The sequence below is a fragment of the Diospyros lotus genome, chromosome 11 (genome assembly GCF_014633365.1).
Source record: "Diospyros lotus cultivar Yz01 chromosome 11, ASM1463336v1, whole genome shotgun sequence".
NCBI lineage: Eukaryota > Viridiplantae > Streptophyta > Magnoliopsida > Ericales > Ebenaceae > Diospyros > Diospyros lotus.
In genome coordinates, this window is record NC_068348.1 from 27,888,082 (window position 1) to 27,909,204 (window position 21,123).

Sequence of the window (21,123 nt, forward strand, 5' to 3'; positions counted from 1 at the left end):
CTAGTCCGACCTCTTACATTTCAAACATCATAATAACTCCACTTCTCTTGAAGAAATTTTTTTCTCTTGAATCATTCACTGCACTACACACACATACTATTGCATACTTTTTGTTATATTTAGACTTCACTTTCTGATTTAAGCATAAGAGAATCCACATGGAAGAGATACTCGTGTACCTTCTAAACTGCTCTTGTCTTGCAAACCATCTACTCCTGGATAACTCTCACAGACAGTGAATTAAGCTTCTCATAGCATTCTCTTGGACGATCTTGTTTTGCACCAGGTCCTGCCGACTTTTTGCTAAGATTTTCTTAAAATAAATGAATTTTAATTGTTGTATTTCAAATAACAAGAGCTTCTAAGTTTTAATTTATTTAAAAATAAAAATTAAATTATAATCACTAAGTGAGTGACGCCAAACAAAACTTTATTTGAAGTATTTTATTTTATTTTTTACCGACAGCATATAACTATCACTTTAGTTATATTAAAAATTTAAATATGAAAACAAAAATCAAAATATGTATCGTGTTGTACCCATAAAAAAATATGTTTTTTGCTTATAGATTTTTGGCAGCCGACAACAACAATTAAATGGAAAGTTCAATTTTAAATTTTTTAACTAAAAATGAAATTGACACAAAAATTTGAAAATTGATACTAAAATCAAATATTTAAAAATTAATAGCAAAATTAGACGGGCATTTAGTTTTTTCTTTTTTACAGAAAAAAATATGTTTTTATGACATAATGGAAAATTAGAACATTTTCCAGTGGGGCCCTTAAAAATAGGAATTCTAAAATTTCTATCGCTTGGTTTGAAATTTCCAATAGATACAAAAACCAAAGCTGGAAAAACCTAAAAAATCGATTCTGCAACCAAACACGGCGCTGGTCTTTCTTGTTTCCTCTCTCTCTCTCTCTCTCTCTCTCTCGCTCTCTCTTAAATGCCATCGCTCCAATTTAATTCAGAATTCAATGCCATTCATTTGACGTCTCCTCCAGCTTCTGAGTCTTCAATCAGAATCGGGTTCACAGTTTCTCACTCTGAGCAATAGTATCGAATCATCTCTTCCATTTCGAATGCAGCTCTGAAGACGCGGTTCCATTTCTTCTCCATCCAAGGTTTTATCTCATTTCTTCTTCTCCTTCATTTTCTTCGTTGTATTGTGTGTCTGGGTTGATTCATCACAGTACAAACAACAGAAAAGCTTCAGCTTCCATTTTCGACCCGTTTACCTCTCTCTTTCCCCTTTAAAAAATCAGCAAGGTTTTGTACCTTCTTCTAAGTCTTGATGATTTTGATTTTTGTTCTGAGTGTCAGTAAAGAGGTAATTGGAGTGGCAGAGTGTAAGAGCTACTATTTTTTGAATTATGTTTTGATTGTGAAGCTGAAAAACTTACACAAGAAGAGGCCTTTTTGCTCCGAAAGTTGTTTGATCATGTCCAAAAGGGTTTTCTTCTTACTCTTCTCTGTCCTTTTTACTCTGCCTTTTCCTTGAGAACTCACTAACTAGGTATTGACTCAGTTAGTCCCACCGGAACTTTTTTTTTTTTGGGCAAGAAAGTCATAAAACTCTGAATTTCTTTCTCCATTCCATAAATTAATTTTATTTATTTATTTTTATTTGCTTCTACAGTTTTTGTTCAATTATTTTGATTGGATCCATTTGTTTGGACGCTAGGAAAATTCGACCACTAAGGTGGGGTTATGTGGTGTTAGTGATTGGCACTTTTATCTTTACCAGGCAGCACTTGGTTTTTTATATGTATATATTCCTTTTCCTCTTCCGTTGCGATAAATAAACCTTACCTTAGGCGAATAAAAAAACATATAAATGAATCATGGTATGGGTCTATGCACATTTATCTAAATCCGCATTAATGGAAAGATCAGTCTTAATCAGAAGAGGTTTCACAATTTGAAATCTTTATGAATGAAAGCGGCTGTTTTCATTCCCTTTTCTTGAAGTAACGCCAATGAGCGTGTGTGTGTGTTATTTTTATGCCTTATTTTGTATGACATCAGTGACAGCCAATGCATACAAATTCACAGATTGGCTCACTTGCAAGGCAATCCAGAGTTAGTAAAACGTCTGTTTTCAAAATTTGAATATGTTGTAATATTATTTTATTGCAGAAGGGTTGGGCTTAGATTCTGGACACCTGCCAACTTGCTGTGGTCTACTCAAATCTGGTTTAAAGATCAAGAGAAGATGATGATTATGAGAAGAAAACTGTCTTGTTGTTCTAGAGAGAGAGATCAGAGCTTTGATTTTGATGAACAAGAGAGTAAGCTTCTTCTTCTTCTTCAAATCTTCTGTAATTTTTGGTATATTTTTACGGGGTTTACGCCTAGTTATGCAATCTATATACCTAACACATGGAAGTGGGAACTAAAGCGGAAGGCCTTATATGAACCAAGTCAATATGCTGCAAATTTCAGCTGCAGCCTGGTCTTGAATGGCTAGGTTTTGTCAGATGCGTGGGCCCTTCACCATGTAAAGCGTAGGTCCAACTAAATTGCCTGGACCACCATCAGTATAGTCTGCATTTGGAGCGGCTCATTTAATTTGTTTGAACAACCATTTTATCTTGAAAGTTTCACTATATTCTGCATTTATTTTCACCGTAGTATGCATTTAGGGTAGTTCATTTAGTTTGGCTGAACGGACATTCTACCTTTCAAATATTTTTATTAAGAATGTTCAACTGTCCATTTTCTTGTACTTCCATACGTTTGACATTAATACCCTAAATATGTTAGAAATTTCTTCATTTGGTTCATTGCCCATATTACTTGGAAACAGTCCTGTTCAAGATCAAATGTTATCATGCAAGCTTTAAGTAATTAATGCTTGCAAAAATAATAATAATAATAATAAAAATCTGTAACCCGTTTTTCATGTTCTCTTTGGACACTGATTTGGGTTACTATTACATATAATCCTCTTACGAATTTTAGTAGTGTATGTAAGTCATACTTTTGCAAATTTTCTAGACGAGTACTAGCCTAAAATGAGAAATTTAAGATTCAAAAACTTTCTTACCTTTAAATCTTATGATATCTTGAAAATGTTGCCATGTACAAACTTTAAAGCATGGTTAAAAGGTATTAACACAGTATAAAAACTAACCTTTTGTAATTTTTCTAGGTTTGTAGCCCAAAACCAGGAAATAAACGGATTTTATGGGGGAAAGAGGACCAGCACATTCTATATAAATATTGTTTGTTATCTGGTTGCCAGTTCAAAACTCCTCCTTTTTTGACTTTTAGCACAAACCTGGGCAAAATTAAAATCTTTCCTTCTGTTTGCTTCCCAGATTTCGAGATATTTCACTTATTTTGGTTTGTTTTCTACATAAAAAATTTACCATCTGAAGAGAAGAAGAAATCAGCATGGGTAGAAAGAAGATCCTCCTTTTTTTCTTTTTTTCGTGCACATGTTTGGCTTATAGGTGGGACCCATCAAGTGTTTTATGTATATTAAACTTTGAGAACATGCAGGGACCCGTAACTTCAACATTATTTTACCGTATATTAAAGGATTGGTAGTGTAAGATCTTGTTTTTGGTGTTTCAAAAGCATAGATGTCATAAATAAAGTGATAGTGATATATCAGTAGCCCTGTAACACAGAGACCATTGAAAGTGCATGATCTTCATTCACTATTTTGAATGATACAAATGGCGGGCCTCATTTGTGTCACTGCCCTCTTGTCCTAAAACTAACAGTACCACTTAATTGGGACAGTGGGGTGGGGACACAAAAGTCATTGTCTGGATTACTTTTCTTTTGAAGAGTTCTTTTGCTTTCTTTCCGGATCAGCTCCCTATCAAGGGGTTTTCCTCCATCATGTGTCTCATTTCTATTTTGATTTGAGCTCGTGGGCACCAGACATCTCAACTACCATATTTTAAAGGGAAATCTGGACTTCAAAGTTCTCAGAACTTAAGCATGTCATTTTACTCTCAACTTTGATTGTTGACCACAAGATCTTAGATCCAGATATGGTGGTTACACTTTTAGATCTGATTTATGAGTGCCTGAGCTTCTATATAATTTGTGCCAATAAAAAAGGCACACCTGATAAAACAAAAATTATAAAAATAAAAACAATAAAAGAAAAAAACATAGCGAAGCTGATATATCTTTAAGAGCCCAACAAATATTGAGGTTTGGGCTATCTGCTGCTGCTTTATGGGGGTGGTTTGTGTCTGAAACCAATTTTAGAGGCTTCCAGTTTAATTTCTTGGGTTCCTTATGTCAAGCATCAATAATTGAAATTGTCTTTGCATGTGCTCTCACCTAATTCTTCCAAGTCAGACAAATTTGGCAAATTATCTGTCTGGTGACGTGTGCAAAATCTGCATTTTGCCTGTAGAGTTGTTAGACGGTGGCTCTGTATTATATCCACTTGATTAGTCTATCATGTGAGGTGCTGGGATTAGACAACTTTATTTAAATCTTTCCTTTCTCAATGCTACTGCTTTTTCATTGTGATATTACCTTTTGGTGCTGATACTACATCATTGTTGAATCTTTACGACTTTACCCAAGCACCAGGAGCTTCCTTCAACGCATGGAAATAAAGTGAAGTTGTGACTTGTTCTTTTGCTTAAGTGTTGAAACAAATCATATTTACACTTAGTCACTTACTGGTGATTGAAATAGTTTTTTTTTTTTTTAATTTTATATTAAATGTGATTAAAACCACATTTTCTTCTATAACTAATTATTTTCAGTAGTTAATGGAATCTTTTCATTTCTGCTTTGGGCTAACTGAATTTTTTTTTCTCTCTAATTCTGTAATAGCTTGATTCCAAGTATGAATTTGTTCAATTAAAGTATCATATCTAGGATAAAGTAATTTTCAAGGCATAAAAATGCAACACGTACCTTCAGATAGTGAAAGTAAGCCAAGTACTATATGAGAAAAATATCAACAGTAGAAACACAAGCGGGAATAACTTGATTATGTTTTAACTTTTCTTTGTCAGGGTAATTCATCATTCGTGATAGAATTACTCATACCACATATCGTAAAATCTCAAGATTGCTTGATATTCCAAGAATCTTTCGTCAATCAATGCTACTCTTATATATTACAAGCTATATTGTTGCACCTCAAATATTTGTTGTCTTTGTAATGAATATGTGAGAAACTAAAAGAGGAAGGCTTTCTGCTGTGAGTACAGGCCATAGTGGGCACTCACACTTGATCCTTGTCTCTTATACTATCTCCTTCATATTTTTTCTTCTATTTCAAATGATGGTGCCCTCTTTTTTTTTGCACAACCACAGACTATCAGATGAATAGGCAAATGGCCCCATTACCATACATAATACCTTGACTACAGTGAAAGATAAATGTTGCAGATAATAGACTATACTAATATGTTTGCCCGATTACTGTGCATACAACTTCTCAAAACAGTATGAACTACCCTGGTTGAAAAATCTACCCCAGCCACCCAATATTGTAGCTCCATGGGAGTCACCTCATTGAGGTCTCAAATTCAAGTAGTGTGCCATTGGTTGCGTGGTTGGTGGCCCGTCAATGTGTTCCTTGGGTTTAAGGGTGTGGGAGCCGATGATGCTACTTGTATTCTTATTTCTTACAATCTCTATTCTTGAGTTTGCTGGTTAGATATGAAATTTGTGACTGCACCAGCACATGATGATTGAAATCCAGCTTGGAATTGATGATTTAAAACCCAACATCTCCCAAATAATTTAATGTAAAGCAAAATACTGCTTTGTGGGATTTGGTTTTGGTTTTTGGTCTCTGTTTATTTAATTATTTTTCAGGTGATGACTAAATAAAATTGGAATTGGACTTTCAGGAATAATGACGTACAATGGCCTAGAGAGTTGCATTCTCAACAGTCATTCTTATGAAAATGAAAGTGGCACAAGTAGGGGAGATGGATGCGCAACTGATTCCCTGGATGATGCCTCAAGCTGTTCTTCTAGCAATAACATTTTTGGATCATTCTCTTCTCGTTGGACAATGATGAAGAGAGATGAGCATGGACTGGATGAGTGGGAGGTCACAGAAAGTCCACACCATTTTTATGTCAAAGAAAAACCTAACTATAGTGTTCAGTTTTCAGACGTAGAGATGATGAAAGAAAGATTTGCAAAATTGTTGTTGGGTGAAGATATTACAGGGGGATGCAAGGGAGTCTCTACTGCACTAGCAATATCTAATGGCATAACAACTCTTGCAGGTAGAACAAATATTTGTGGCCCTACCCAAAAATGATTTGTTTGACTGCCGTGCAATATATACATAACTTGCTGCATTTGCAACATTGCAATTGGCATATTTGGAACTGTGACACAACTTATGCTCTTTGTATTTTCTGAATTTAGAGAATTGAAAGATACAATTATTAGCCTTTAAAATATATTTGACTTGTACAACTATGAAACAAACAATGCATTGGGTTGAGAGTCAATTTCCAATTGGTAGCTGCGGAGACAAAATATTCCAAAAGTGACTTGATGGTGGATTGATCCTCGGCTGTTTAATGTGGTGCCATTGTTCTGTTGCATGTTCCTTCCAAAGTTCATTTTTGCTTCAATTTGAAAATGCTATGTTGGATTTACAGCATCAATTTTTGGGGAGCTGTGGAAATTGGAGCCACTGCCAGAGGATAGAAAAAGAAAATGGCGAAGAGAGATCGATTGGTTGCTCTCCCCTACCAACTATATGGTTGAGTTGGTTCCAGCTAAGCAAAATGGAGCCAATGGTCGCACCTTGGAGGTATTTCCCAATTCTTTTTATTCATGGAAAGTAAAAATATTGCAGTGGAAGCTAGGCTTAGTTGTTGGCCTCTTACATTTTGTTCCATTTTTCGAAGCAGATAATGACTCCAAAGACTCGTGCAGACATCCATATAAATCTTCCAGCACTGCAAAAATTGGACTCCATGCTCATTGTAGGTGGTCTATCTGTTCCCATCAAATGAAATGAACCAGTTGGCATTCATGATATAAACTGATGTTGCATATGTCTCAAATCGACAGGAGACACTAGATTCAATGGTTAGCACAGAGTTTTGGTATGCAGAAGGCGGAAGCCGAGGTGAAGGAAGGAGACAGAGCAGAAGGTGGTGGCTTCCGTTGCCCCATGTGCCAACCAGTGGCCTCTCTGAAATTGAAAGGAAGAAGCTGCTAAATCAGGGCAAAGTGGTCCATCAAGTCTTCAAGGCAGCAAAATCCATCAACGAGACTGTCTTGCTTGAAATGCCTGTTCCAACCATCATCAAAGATGCACTTCCTAAGGCAAGCAATTTTCTTTATTTTGGTTCACTTCCCCCTAACAAAAAGCCTATAAAAATTCCGTTGGTTTTATTTTAAATTTCAAGGTCATATATATGCTTAAGCGTGGGCAAATCTTGCTCTTAAATTTTGCTATGGAAGGCGGCATCCATTATGGATGAAACACATGTGCCTTAACTCAAATAGGCCCATCCAAATAAGAAATTTATTAGGTGACAGATTTTATCCCTAAACAAGCTTAATTTGTGAATAACAACATTTTGATGAGCTTGTATCGGCCATAAAAATATGTCATGATAGAAGCTTGATTGTTAACTGCTATTACTTATATTGAATATCTTATAAACATGCTGAGTGAGTTACAAAACCAGTAATTATTGCTGCATTTATTATGGAAAGGAAAGTCTCACTTTCTTTCATGTCTGCAGTCCGGAAAGGCAAGTCTCGGAGAACAGCTTCATAGAATCTTGTGTCAAGAATCAGTATCAGCTGAGGAAACGCTCAATTCCCTCAACTTGAAATCTGAACTCAGTGCCCTTGAAACCATCAATAGGTTGGAAGCAGCTGTATTAGCATGGAAAGAGAGAATTACAGAGCAAGCCAGCGGAAAATCTCCCATTCGAACATCATGGTCCTTCGTGAAGGATCCGTTATCTGAAGTGGATAAGATGGGGTTTTTGTTGGACCAAGCAGAATTGCTCTTACAGCAGCTGAAGACCAGATATCCTAACCTTCCTCAGTCGTTCCTTGATGTTGTGAAAGTCCAATATTGCAAGGTGAGTCCAGTGAACTGCAATTTTGACTGGAAACCTTATTGTAGATATGTTTACTTTCTGAACATCATCAATTCTGCTGTTTCCTCCGAGCTTCCAAAATTCTGGAATTTTAAGCCTTCCTTTTCACTTGAAATAAGTTTGACCCGTAGCATCCATTCTGTATTACATACGGTTTTTCACAAGATCAAGACACCTGTGGTCACTCTTTGAGGTTTATTGGCACTGTTTCTTCACGCCCGTGTGGACAGTTGTCTCGTTCTTAGTTGTCATAAGATTTGGTGGGCAAAGTATTTTTGTTGTTACCAAATCGGCCATTATGTTGACCTTTGGTCCTTCACCCCATCTGGAAAAAGAAAGGTGTTCTACTTGTATTGTATTTCAAGAAAACCTAAAAAACGTGTGCCTAAAAGAAGACAAAAAAAGAAGAGGAAAGTTAGAAAAACATTTTGATGCTATAGGATTGTTATAAACATCATTATGTAGAGTACCCATCTACCATTGTTGTGCAAGCTTGAAGCATGTCATCTTATGTCTATGTCCATGCTTTACAACTGTCATCGATGTTTTAGTTCTTCGTCCTCATATAGACTTGCTATATTTCAGCAGAAACTAAAGATTACTTTTTATTGTTCACCTTCAATGGGCATGTAGGATGTTGGACATTCAATTCTAGAAGCATATTCGCGAGTTCTTCGAAACTTGGCATTCAAAATACTGTCCAGGATGGGAGATATTTTGCAAGAAGACATCCTGAGCAATCCCAATTCTCCCGTGCCCAAATCTTGCTTTCCTGGAATGGATGTCATCGGGAACTCTGACTCCCCGGTGCATGCTCAACGCGCAAGGCACTCCCTCATCGACCAGATGAACAAGGTAGATCGACAATATGGCAACGAAACCATTGCTCCTGGTTTCGAGCTTCCATGCGCTGAACCGAAGGCTAGCCTGGTGACTGCAACGCCTAGCCGGAGCCGGGGTTGGTGTATCGGCCGGGAGGCTTGCAACGGCGCATCTCCGCTAAACTCCCCCTGATGAGAAGAGTATGGGTTCAGCAATGCTTTCTGTAAATGATGTTACCATATGCTTACTAAATTGCAAGACTGGTTTGGTACGTTGGTCCTGGTGACAGGGTGATTAATTTTGCCGATGGTTTGATGGCTATGTTGCATGCATGTCGTATACAAAACAGGATGCCAGTTTTTATTATGTGATGGCAATAATAATAATTATTGTTCGATTGATCTCGCAATATGCCATTTTGCAGACTTCAAGTATGAAGGTAACTAAAGTTTAGTTATTAATTAAATAATAAAATTATTTTCAACTTAGCCTCCAGTCAATCACTAATCTTTAATTTTTAGTTTAAAATTGTTTATATTGCACGAAAATAGAAACTAGACATAAACAAGAAAATGATATTTTTTTAAAAAAAAAATTAAGAAATAGAAATGCCAGAAAAATGTGTAAAAAAAAATGTGGACTTTTTTGTAAATAGAATTTTTAAAATAGAAAATATTTTATCATAAAAAATAGAATACGGAAATTTTTAGGCCCTCTTCAGTTTTTTTTTTTTTAATTATTTTTCAACTCTAGTTCTATAATTAAAAATATCTTAATATTTTATGTTTAAAAACAAATCAAAATATTCATTTTTTAAAAATTTAAAATATTAAAAAAATATTTTATAATTTACGTTACAAAGTTGAAAAATTATAATACTAAGTTTCATATTTTTTAAGAGGAGATTCAATTACTCAAATTAAAAAATAAATAATATTTTCTATAGCTAAACAATAAGTCTTTAAGATTTTAAAATTTATTGCATAAATAAACTTTTAGTTAATTTGGCGTCGTATAAATTAATTAATAATGGGAGTTAAAAAACTTTTATGTCGTAACTTGCTCTATTTATTTTTTTTAAATTAAATATAGTTTTAAAAAATCATTTTTTTAAAAAAAATAATTTTACAAAAGAATTTTCTCATCCAAAGCCACACTGTAACATGTACAAATTGGGATCTTAAGTATGGGCTACAAAATTTGATTCATACAACTAAAGGCGACTAGGTGTGCCAAGCCTGATTTAACGACGGCCCACCGTATTCCTTAGCCGAGTACGTCCAGGCCCACTTCTATCTCTCTCTCTCTCTCGCTTGTTTGCTCTCGCGTTAGGGTTTCAAGTCGATAACAGATTACGCAGGTAAGCAATAACTCGTTACCAATATGGAGAGAACCCATGTTTTTATTTGCCAGGCATATGTTTTTGTATAAATGTCTGTATAAAATTATATATAGGTACACGCAGAGTGATCAGAATGATGATTGAATGTGTCTGTATGTAATTGTTTGAGGCATGTTTTGGCCCCAACGAACATGATTGTTGAGTTTGGTTTACTTTCTCAAATAGTTTCAAAGACGAGATTGGATGCGCCATAATGAGAGTTGAGTTGAGTGGCTTCATTCTGTTCTTTTTGGATCCACGCCCTTTCTTTTTCCTGCAAACTATGCAATATGGGCGCAGGGATGCCAAGATTTGTTTGGAAACACTATAAATTATTGTTGAACTGAAATTGTGGCCCTGAATATAGTGGAATGGAGAAAAAAGGATGCATATAGCCTATTTAATTAGTTAGCAAGTGTACGGTTAAGTAAACACAATAAGGGTGTTGCATTTCAAGTACCAAGAGCCATAAATGACACAGTAAACAGAAAAGAACAAGATTTAACGCTAGTTATATGCAATGATTTGGAATAGTTATGTGAGTTATTATTGGATATGATTGTGATCTGAAAGTTTCATCAATGAAGGGAAAATTGTGAATTATGGTGCTGAGCACAACAATAATGTGGGAGTGCATGGCTTTAGCATAACTAAGAAAATTGGTTTGATATCCAACAAAAGAAAAAAAAAAAGAAAGAAAGAAAATTGGCTTGTCATCCCTCAACCAAATTAATGTCTCTGTCTCTTGTTATAACTTTGATTATCATTCTGTTTCCATAATTGATATCTTAATGCAGCTGTGGATATATGGGTTTGACACGATTTGGACGCCCCATAGATGGAAAATCAAGTCCTAACCTCTATGTGGCCAACTGTGGACCAGCTGTTGGACTTTCTTTTAACACTATTGCAACAGTGTTCAGCACCTTTGGAGAAGTGATTGGAGTGTATGCAGCTGATGAAAGTGGCACTCGTGTTATTGTTTCTTATGTTGAAGAGAGTTCTGCTCAAGCAGCCTTAAAGGCTTTAAACAAGCGTCCCTGCCCTGATCTGGCAGGCCGTTTCTTGCACATACAATATTCAATAGTTCAGCCTCCTAAACAGGTACTGGACTTGTTCTTTCTCTAACTCTTTAGATTTTGTTCTTTAACTTTATGTGCATTTTATTAATCTTGATTTGAATAACAATATGAGCATAGATTTATATTTAATTTTGGCTTGACTTTTATGTTAAGTATGGACATTTGGAGTAATTAACACTGAGAAATTTGGCCTGGGCCTTACCTTGAATGGATTTTATTTTCATTTAACTAAAGATTTACCTTGCCTAAGTAGCGCAAAACTATTATTTTCATTGTTGTTAAAATCTCGATTTTATGCGTACGATTTTACGATTCGAAAACCCTTAAACGATTCAAATCCCATGTAAAATCTAATTTGGGATAAAATCCTATAAAATCTCGATTTTACATATACGATTTTACGATTTTACGCTTCAGAGATCCCTAAACGATTTTACGATTCAAAGACCTTCATTGATTTAAGCTGCAATTTAGAGGATGCTTCCAACGTCTCAATGTCACATAGCATCTGACATTGGAACTTATGCAATAAATTGTTATATTTTGCCTCTAAATTGGAACTTGATTTAACATTGATTGCATAAGTTCCAATGTCACATAGCATCTAACATTAATTGCATAAGTTCCAATTTACTTGATTTAGATTATAATTTTTACTTGATTTAACATTGATTGCATAAGTAAATCAAGACAAACAAGTAATTAATTAATGGACCACCAAACCCCAAATCGGGATTTTACTTGATTTAATCAATGTTAAATCAAGAAAAAAATGCAATATAAATCTAATGGAAGACGTTGAAAGAATCCTCTAAAGAATTTTAAGCTATATTTTACTTCTAAATTACCTATATTTTGCCTCTAAATTGCCTATACCAACCTGCTAGTTTTTGAGCTATATTTTGGAAGTATAATCTTTTGAACTATAATAAGGAATAATCAGGTTATTAAAAAATATTAATTCATTTTCTACAAAATTATGTTATTATAAACATATATTTACAAAAATTGAAGGGTATTTTTAATTATCTCTAAAATCTTACGATTTTACGATTCGATTTTACGATCCGATTTTATGGACACTTTTTCGATCCCACTTAAAATCCCGATTTTAACAACCTTGATTATTTTATTTTATTCCTTGAGGAGGTGTTTCTGCTTTACTTGTGTGTCTGATGCTGGGAATTTCTAAAACTTCTCATGCTTGTTTTATTTAGGTTTCTGCAATGTTTTAAAGTGAGCTTCATTTTCCAAGACTCTGGGCTGATTCTTTAGAAATACTGATGATGCTTCAGAACATTGCTTCATTCATGTGAAAATAGCCATCCCTGAAATGTCCAACCTTTCTTCAAAAGTTAATAAGGAAGATAAGATTTGGCCTTGTATATTTGTGGTCAAGTTTAAAGCATCTGATGGACGCTTATCAATAATATAGTCATAGAGTGGACAAGATGTAAAGAAGACAATGGAAGAAGAATATAAGGTATGTATACTGTATAGCGTCTCTAGTTTCATGTTACTTATGCAAATGTGATACAAATTTCTAAAAATTAATAGAATTTTCCTTGTATGAAAACAATTCATTGAAAAGCTCCAAAGGGGGCTTGCCCCAGCTAACAAAATTCTAATTATCAAAGAAAGACACAGTAGTGTGAAAGAATGAAGAAAAAGAGGTTCCTAAGAAAGAGGGGGGGGGGGGGGGGGGGGGAGGGATGAGTGGCACCACATTCTTTAAGCTATAAATATAATTAAGAGATGGTAATATGGATGCATAATGTTGATATGACTAGTTATGGACATGCTAACGTGACAATTTCTAGAAAATTTATGACAAGAATATATCAGAAATGAATATATATTTATATAAATGAAAGGAGGATGGACTAATAGATCCAAGCCTGCATTTTCTTTTTTATTTTATAGCTAATATTTTATTTGTTTTTGGAACTTATAATTTTGATTCTAATTTGTATATGAATGCCAGACATTGATTTTTTCCATTTTTGAATTGTGCCTCACGATCTCATCTATATATCTGCATCTTAGTAAGAATAAAAAATTAGTATGACACATTGGATGAGTGCGTGACACATATATAAAAGTTTCTCATGAATGTTCATGTCTAAATTACATTGATAGGATGCAATTTTTGGGTCTTTGTCCTTCTTAACTTTAATTTGCTTTACTGCTTCATTTTAGCCACATATATATAGAATATAGAGTTTAGGCTGATATACAATTTATAGAGCATCTCATGTCTACGTGGTCTCATCTTGAAGTAAGCTTGTATGTTTGTGGCAGATCTTTAGTTTCTGGAAGTAAGCTTGTATCTTTAGTTTCTTGGTTCCTCTTTGAAGTGAGTAAAATCTTGGCCAATGCACTTATTTGATGTTTTTAACCTGTGGTGCCAATATAAATTTATGGAGACATTTTGTAAATTATCCATGAGAACAAATTGGGCTTATTCTGGAGTAGAAAAGTACCTGACCATTTTAGGGCTCGTAACATTTGATACATACTCTTTTTTGATGGCTTATTTGTTTGTTGTCTTAAATAATTACACCTTCTTGTTAGGTACTCATGAATGACTCAATTCCAGTATCTTTGGCAGCTAAAGATTTGAATATTCCTGGCCTTTATTTGTGGCCTGAGTTCATCACTTCTGCAGAAGAGGAGGTAGGTAATCTTTTTAGTTTTCTTTTGATGTCAGTTATTGCATTATTTCATCATCTTCACTTTTCAGTTAGACACAAAATGTGAGATGCTTTTTGGGTTTACTAATGTATTTTAAGTTTTGATTGAATTTTTCAGGAATTGCTTGCATCAGTTGATGACATGCCTTGGAAAACTCTTGCAAAAAAAGAAGGGTTCAGCATTATGGATATGAGTTCATATATGAAGTAAGTAATGATATATAGGGTTGCGAGTGAACAGAGCTGCTAGTGAATGGCTCGAAGCATGGCTCAATTAGGGCTCATTCAAGCTTGTTGATTTTAGTTTAGGATCTAGGATTTAGGTTTTAAGCTTGAGCTTGATTTTTAACCTTTTGTAGTAAATGACCTGGGCTTGAGCTTTAAGGTGCTCAGCTTGTTTAGGCTCGTGAACAAGCTTGTTTGTTAGCTCACTTATAGGCTCATTTATAGGCTTATATGAAGTATATTTTGAAATAATGTGTTTTTTTATAATTGAGAATTTTTGTTGCTATGTTATTTATATTATTCAAGATTTAAAAAGATAATAGAATACACTAATTTTAGATGTTCTTGTAAACAAGCCTGAAATCAAGCTTATAATGACTTTTAAATTTAGAACTTATGAAAAAGCTTGCATGAAACACGTTTAAAACTTGTTTGAAGCTTGTTTAATATAAATGAGTTGAATTCGAGCCTGAGCTCGAGCTCAACAAGCCCGAGCCTCATATTTGAGCCCACTCAAGCTCAAGCCCAATAAAGTTTTTAACAAACAAGCTTGAGCTTTTATGGGCTTGGCTCGAAGTTCCTTCCAAATACCTTGCTATTCAGAGACCCTATCACCTCTTTAAATAAAACAGAGTCTAACCTGTTTCTATTCATCATGGCCTCACTCTTACCAATCTAACCCTTATATAATCTTTTCCTTCTGCAGTTTTTCCTTATCATTAGCATAGAACTATTCACTCTTGTTCCACGTTTTATGTTGCTGCATTCTGTACTGTCAGTGTTGACACCAGGGTTTATATGTTGTTCCTGAAAGTTTTTCATGACTGTTTATAGGCATGATGGTGTTTCCTGTGTTCTTGTACTGATCTATTGAGATGTATCCCGAAGAGGGTCTAGTTATTGGTCTAGTATCCTGCTCTATGGCATTCTGAAAAAGGATGGGGTTAAGGACTGGTAAGAGTTGTTTACTTCTGTTTGCTCCCCTTTCTAACAGACAAGGAATGTTAATACAAGCCAACACATGGGTGAATTGCCATCTTTTGTATCTCATATATTTGAAAGAATCATGAAGATTTCAGATTTTGATGATGCTGCAAATATAGTACTAGACCAACTTACGGTATGCTATGATGTTTTTCAGTTCTTCAAAAATTGTCCTGTCCTATTTCTTTGTAGTTGTACCATTGTCCTGCTTATAATTCGTCTAATCTATTATGAATGGGGGAAATTTTCTTTTTCCATGACATAATACCTGCTTATTCTTTTTTATTCTGATAGGATAGAATTTGCTTTTCCATGACAAAAAAAGTTCAAGCTCCCAATTCACTTATGATTCTAGGCTTCTAGCTTCATTTGTGATTATCAGCATTTATAACTTTCATGGTCTTTCTTTCAGGTTAATGAATACCCCTCTGGAGTGGGCTTGTCCCCACATATTGACACCCATTCAGCATTTGATGGATTAATTTTCAGCCTTTCCTTAGCAGGACCTTGCATCATGGAGTTTAGGAGGTATACAGACGGTGCTTGGCTTCAAAAACCTGATTTGGATGCAGACAGCAAGGAAGAAAATTCTGATTGCGGCTCAAATTTTGTGAGGAGGGCTATTTATCTGCCCCCTCGTTCAATGCTATTGTTATCTGGGGAGGCACGATATGCTTGGCATCATTACATTCCGCACCACAAGGTATAATTTTATTATCCATAGCTGTAAATTCTGAGAGCTGGACTTTCATTGTCATTCAAGTCTATTTCATTATTTGGGGAGAGCCAGGACTTGGCACGTAGATAGGCTGCTCACTGTGACCTGGTTGTCATGAACTTGAAATGTGTAAACACCCTCCTCATTTGGGGTAAGGTTGTGTATGCTTTAGCTTTTTCAAAAACCCTGTATTGGTGGAATCTCATGAACTGGGGTGCATTCTTGATTATCTGAGAAGGCTATTTTTCTCTTTATTCATCCTGTTGTCAATATTTAAACACCTCTGCTGCTCGAGTAGCCATTTATTCGAACTGCCAGGCCCTCATTCTTGATACAGTCTTAATTCTTTCAGGAGCCGTTGCATGATCAATATAAAGTAAACAAAAGAGTGTGTGTTTAAATTGTTTAGGTTAGGAAAACTGGGATTATTGAGTAGTTTTCTCTCCGTGTTTGTGCTGTGTTTTTCTTTTCTTTCTTTGCTAATAATGCTGTGCAGTGTTTTATTTGTTCATTATGCATTTGGTCTTTCCTTATCTGTTAGGGAATGTTTCAAGGCATTTATTTTGTTCTTATTTGAGGTAGTATTATTATTTTTGGATAAATATGTATTGGGGTATTTGTAATTTTGCTTATGATGGCAAGGTTGTTTGGTTTGCAGCCATACCTACTTTATCTGTAAAGGGAAAACCTAAAGAATCTGTATAACTGAGAACTTTGTCAATGGTAGGTACCTGAGAGACTTGCACATTTTTTTCCTGGCCATTACGATCAGTCCTGAAGTGTCATAAGGAGATAAACATTTTAAGCCACTGGGGCAGGAACTTCATTATTGTTTAGGCAGTGGTAGGATAGTTGGGTGAAAGAGTTGGGACTGGAATAATACTTCTAGTCCTGTTTATATAGTTTGATTCTCTGGTTGGTTGTGTCCCAATCGACCAACCCAGAACCAAACTGATGTGATCAATTCCTGCAAAATTGGGAAATAGAACCTGAAAACGAGAGAAGTGTGGTTACTCTTGATTCAATTCACGGGGACCTTACTGTTCCTTCCAATAGATTGAAGAATTTCCCTTTCAGCCAGTGTTACAGTTTTTGAACTATACTTTGAGTTGTTTGCCGACACTGGAAGAGGTGAGCAGAGGAGATAAATCTTGGTTTCTTGGTTCATCTGTAAGGGGCATCTCGATTTATTTGGCCTGTTTGGTGTATGTTTCCACAGTTGCATATTATACTTAGATTTCTACGTTTTTACTAATCAAAATAAAAAATTTGCTCCTTAATTTTGCAACTTCAACAACCTGCACTTTTAGCCTATAGTTCCTGGTGGCCAGAATTATAAAAAGCTTTTGCACGTAATCTTTCTCATGAGATACAGTTCTTAGCCCTATGAGTAGCCACATCCTCATGGAGACACTTGGACATTTAAAATAGGGTCAGTTTTGAAGATTCACGGGTCCTGGCTCTTATTTGATTCACATCCTTAATTTGTGAAATGCTGGTTTTGTAGGTTGACCTGGTGAAGGATAATGTGATCAAGAGGGGATCAAGGAGGGTGTCCTTCACGCTGCGGAAGGTCTGTGATATTCTCTCTTCCTCCTGTTATACACTCTTTATGAAATTATGCCGTTTAGAGTTAAAAAATCGACTGTTTTTCTCTGCATTTTCTCTTCTGCATGCTTGCTGGTTAGACATGAAAAACGGGGAAGTTGATTAAGTTGATCTTTTTAGGTAAGACAAGGGCCATGCAAATGTGAATTTCCTCAATACTGTGATTCTCAGAGTTAGAAGTTAGGTAGTATGCTCGTCGCTCTGAGATGAACTCTGGTCTGGAAATGCAAAACTGTGTCGAATGAGAAATCGGATTCCCATGGTGAGATGGAAACCGAGCAACAAGCCGATGAAGACCTGGGAAAGAAAATATGATCTTGATCTTGACTGCAAACTGCCATCTGCTTTGTTAGGGGACTGATTTTCACTTCTTCAGATGTAAGAACAAACACTGAATGTGGGTGGAAAATGCCTCTGTAGTGTTTACATGAGAAGAACTTCCTTATGCTTTATCATAGAATTAAAGTGCTAATCTTAAATAGCAGAATAAAATTAATCAAAGTAGGCACCAAGAACACAAATTTTTTAGTGGTTCACTTTCAATGTGAGATGCATTCATCGCTCCCGTTACAAGTTTTTCACTATAACTAAATTGGAGATTACAAAAATACAGCCTAATATTGTCTAATAACAATGTTAATAAAAGTAAAATTAGGGTAACGAAAATACACGTGAAAAACTGAAAATTGCCCTTATTGTAAGATTGCATATAAAATTTTGCTATAATTAAGCTCCACGCACTAATAGTTTCACCATGCATTGTTTGGTAGAATGAATCTTGTCCTCTATTCTACATCTGCTGTTGTATTGGGACTCATCAGGACTATTTGCATGGCTCATATACTAGAACCAACTCTTTCATATTTTAACTCGTACACCTCTTAAATTTTGATTATTTAACTCAAACATCTCTTAAATTTCAAAATTTATTCAATTAATTCTATTTTTTTCTAAATTAACCATAGCCCTGGTTCTCTTATTAACAAAATTAAGTAAATTAATTTATACTTCTTGAATTTTGAGTTTTTAACCTAAACACCCTTCAAACTTTTATTTTTGGCTAAATCAATTGATGAATTTTTTTTTTAATTTTTTGAAAAGACTAAGACTAGTTTAATGAAAAATAAAAGTTTAGAGTGTGTTTAAGCTAAAAACTTGAAATATAAGGGTGTATACATAATTTATTTAATACTATTAGTAATGTAGGGGCATTGTGACTAATTTGAAGGAAAAACAAAAGTATTGATTGAGCCAATTTTAAAATTTAAAAAGTATCTAAGTCAAATAATCAAAATTCAAAACATATATAATCAATTTACCCTTTTAGTTATTATTTTTGTGTTAATAACCAACCATGTTCTTAATTAGAGACATGGATAGGACTCCATTAGTTGTGTTGCTTCATATTTGATCATTTTAGTTTTCTCTTTGTATTTTCTTTCTTTTGCAATTTTGACAATAGAAAAAGAATGAATTACAACTATAATAGATCTGAGTTCCTAGACAATATGTGAATTAAAATAAAAATTAGTTTTTTAGTTATATAAAAAAGCCAAATAAAAATTAGATTTTAAAGTTTCAATTTTTGCATGTGGATGATTAGTCAAAAAAAAATAAATAAATAAATTTGCATTTCATTCAAATTAATAAATATGCATGAGAGAAATTCTACCTCGATCTATATATTTCTCTAAAAATATATATTTCACTACAATACTTATATAACAAGTAGACTTTTTTATCAGATAACTACGTTTTAGATCACTAGTTTTGAATTTCTTCAGGCTTTACTAATTATTAAATTCATTTTTTAAGAATTTAGAATGTAATTAGCATTTGCAGTTACAGAATAAAATAATTTAAAAATGAGATAACATGCTCCATAAGGCATGCATTCTAGCATCAAAAGTGTAGTGATTAGTGACATGACAATTATGATTATATTCTATTTTTATTAATTTACTATTATATTTTTTTATTAAACAATATAAGTAAAAAAAAAGTTATTTTTATGATTACTCTATATACCTTTTACAACCTAATTAAAGTATATGATGTGATTGAAGATGGTTTCTAATAAAAGTTTTTCTTGGTATTTTGGATGATTGCACATGCCAACTTTGTTCTCTCTAAGGGAGGACATCCCAAGAAAAACTAAGATAAATTAGTGAGAGTTTGGAAATTACCAAGTGACAATGGAAGTTTGAGATTAGTATTTACGATTCTTATATAGAAAGTTCTCTCTTGTTGATAGACTAAGTTGAACACTCATTAATTTTGACAGTATTACTCTATTCTTACATATTAAGCTAAAACATTATGCATGAAAAGGGAGTAACAATTTAATCTATCAAAGTTTTGGCTTGTTAATAAGAGAGAATTTACAAATATAATTAACAATTACTTATCTCAACTTCAATCATTATTGGGTGGTTTTCATGCTTCTGCTTAGATCCCTTCTATGGTTTGGAGGAGAATTGACCAACAATTATATGATGGATAGTTTTGATACCAATCATCATTGCCACCAAAAATACTTACTAGCTTTTTCTGTCAAATGCCCCTTCAACTGGAGGGGCCACCTTTCTCCAAACCTACTGTCCACCATTAGATATAGCAAACCTCTCATCGCCTTTGTCCAACCCATCAACAAAAAGGATCATTCATCTTGCATCTTGCATCTACAAAGGATCAATTGAAACTGAAACTCTTCTTTATCTCAAAAAGAGCAACTGCTAATCTGAATTGAATAAGATGAGTGTTTTAATCTAATTCATATTTTACTTACTATTTTTGTATTAGTAGCCATGCTCTTGAATTAATCCATTCAGAGACATGAATGGGAACTCCATTAATTGTGTTGTTCCATATTTAATCATTTTGTTTTCCTCTTTGTATTTTCTTTCTTTTTGTAATTTCGGCAAGAAAAAGAAAATAAAGCACAACTGCAACAGCCTTGAGTTCCTTAGGCCATATACAATTGAAATAAAAATTAGTTTTTTAAAGTTTTAATATTTTCATGTTGATGATTAGAAGAAAAAAGTATTTGCATGTGATTCAAATTAATAAATGGTGTGATTAGTGACACGACAATTACATTTATATTCTTTCTTTCTTTTTATTCTAATCTACTATATATTATATTTTTTCATTAAACAATATAAGTCGAAATAAATTATTTTTGTAATTATTGATATACACTTCATATTTAGTCACTTGAATTTTTACTCTTTATTAAAAAAACACAGAAATTTCAAATAAAAATTAAATTAATAAGAGCTTGCAAATCACTCACGGTGGAAGCTTGACATTGATATTTATGATCCCCATAGTTTGCCATATTAGGAAATTCTCTCTTGTTGGTAAACCAAGCCGGACACCCATTGGGTGCATTACCTTTGATGGTATCACCCTATTCTTACATATTGAGAAAAAATATTGCCCATGAAGTTAACTTGTCAACAAGACAGAATTTCCAAATACAATTAATAGTTAATTGGGCCCGACTTCCATTGTTACTGG

The 21,123-nt window shown here is 34.2% G+C and overlaps 2 protein-coding genes across 3 annotated transcripts; both read left to right on the forward strand.

Annotated features, from left to right (window-relative positions):
* Window positions 1-891: 891 nt before the first annotated feature.
* Window positions 892-9,332, forward strand: LOC127813692 (rop guanine nucleotide exchange factor 14). 2 transcript variants are annotated; one of them, XM_052354802.1, is made up of 8 exons: window positions 892-1,128; window positions 2,144-2,295; window positions 5,851-6,237; window positions 6,622-6,776; window positions 6,877-6,951; window positions 7,040-7,297; window positions 7,723-8,070; window positions 8,722-9,331. In XM_052354802.1, the coding sequence occupies exons 2-8, from the start codon at window positions 2,220-2,222 to the stop codon at window positions 9,100-9,102; spliced, it is 1,680 nt and encodes a 559-aa protein (XP_052210762.1). In that variant the 5' UTR covers window positions 892-1,128; window positions 2,144-2,219; the 3' UTR covers window positions 9,103-9,331. The 2 variants fall into 2 exon arrangements, with proteins under 2 accessions (XP_052210762.1, XP_052210763.1); XM_052354803.1 differs by lacking the exons at window positions 892-1,128; window positions 2,144-2,295 and adding an exon at window positions 4,445-4,602 and having other exon boundaries at window positions 8,722-9,332.
* Window positions 9,333-10,104: 772 nt separating this feature from the next.
* On the forward strand, window positions 10,105-18,124 carry LOC127812975 (alkylated DNA repair protein ALKBH8 homolog). The gene is given in 9 exon segments (XM_052353601.1): window positions 10,105-10,270; window positions 11,089-11,395; window positions 13,948-14,049; window positions 14,185-14,229; window positions 14,232-14,273; window positions 15,286-15,411; window positions 15,688-15,978; window positions 17,501-17,566; window positions 17,722-18,124. Coding segments are annotated over 8 exon segments (1,026 nt in total). The 5' UTR covers window positions 10,105-10,270; window positions 11,089-11,098; the 3' UTR covers window positions 17,779-18,124.
* The last annotated feature ends 2,999 nt before the right edge of the window (window positions 18,125-21,123 follow it).

Bases quoted from the DNA above. Each gene is read 5' to 3' on its own strand.
- LOC127813692 (XM_052354802.1), top strand. From the start codon at position 2,220: ATGATGATTATGAGAAGAAAACTGTCTTGTTGTTCTAGAGAGAGAGAT. The intron at 6,238-6,621 runs GTAGAACAAATA...TTGGATTTACAG, and splicing joins TGGCATAACAACTCTTGCAG to CATCAATTTTTGGGGAGCTG. The intron at 6,777-6,876 runs GTATTTCCCAAT...TTTTCGAAGCAG, and splicing joins CCAATGGTCGCACCTTGGAG to ATAATGACTCCAAAGACTCG.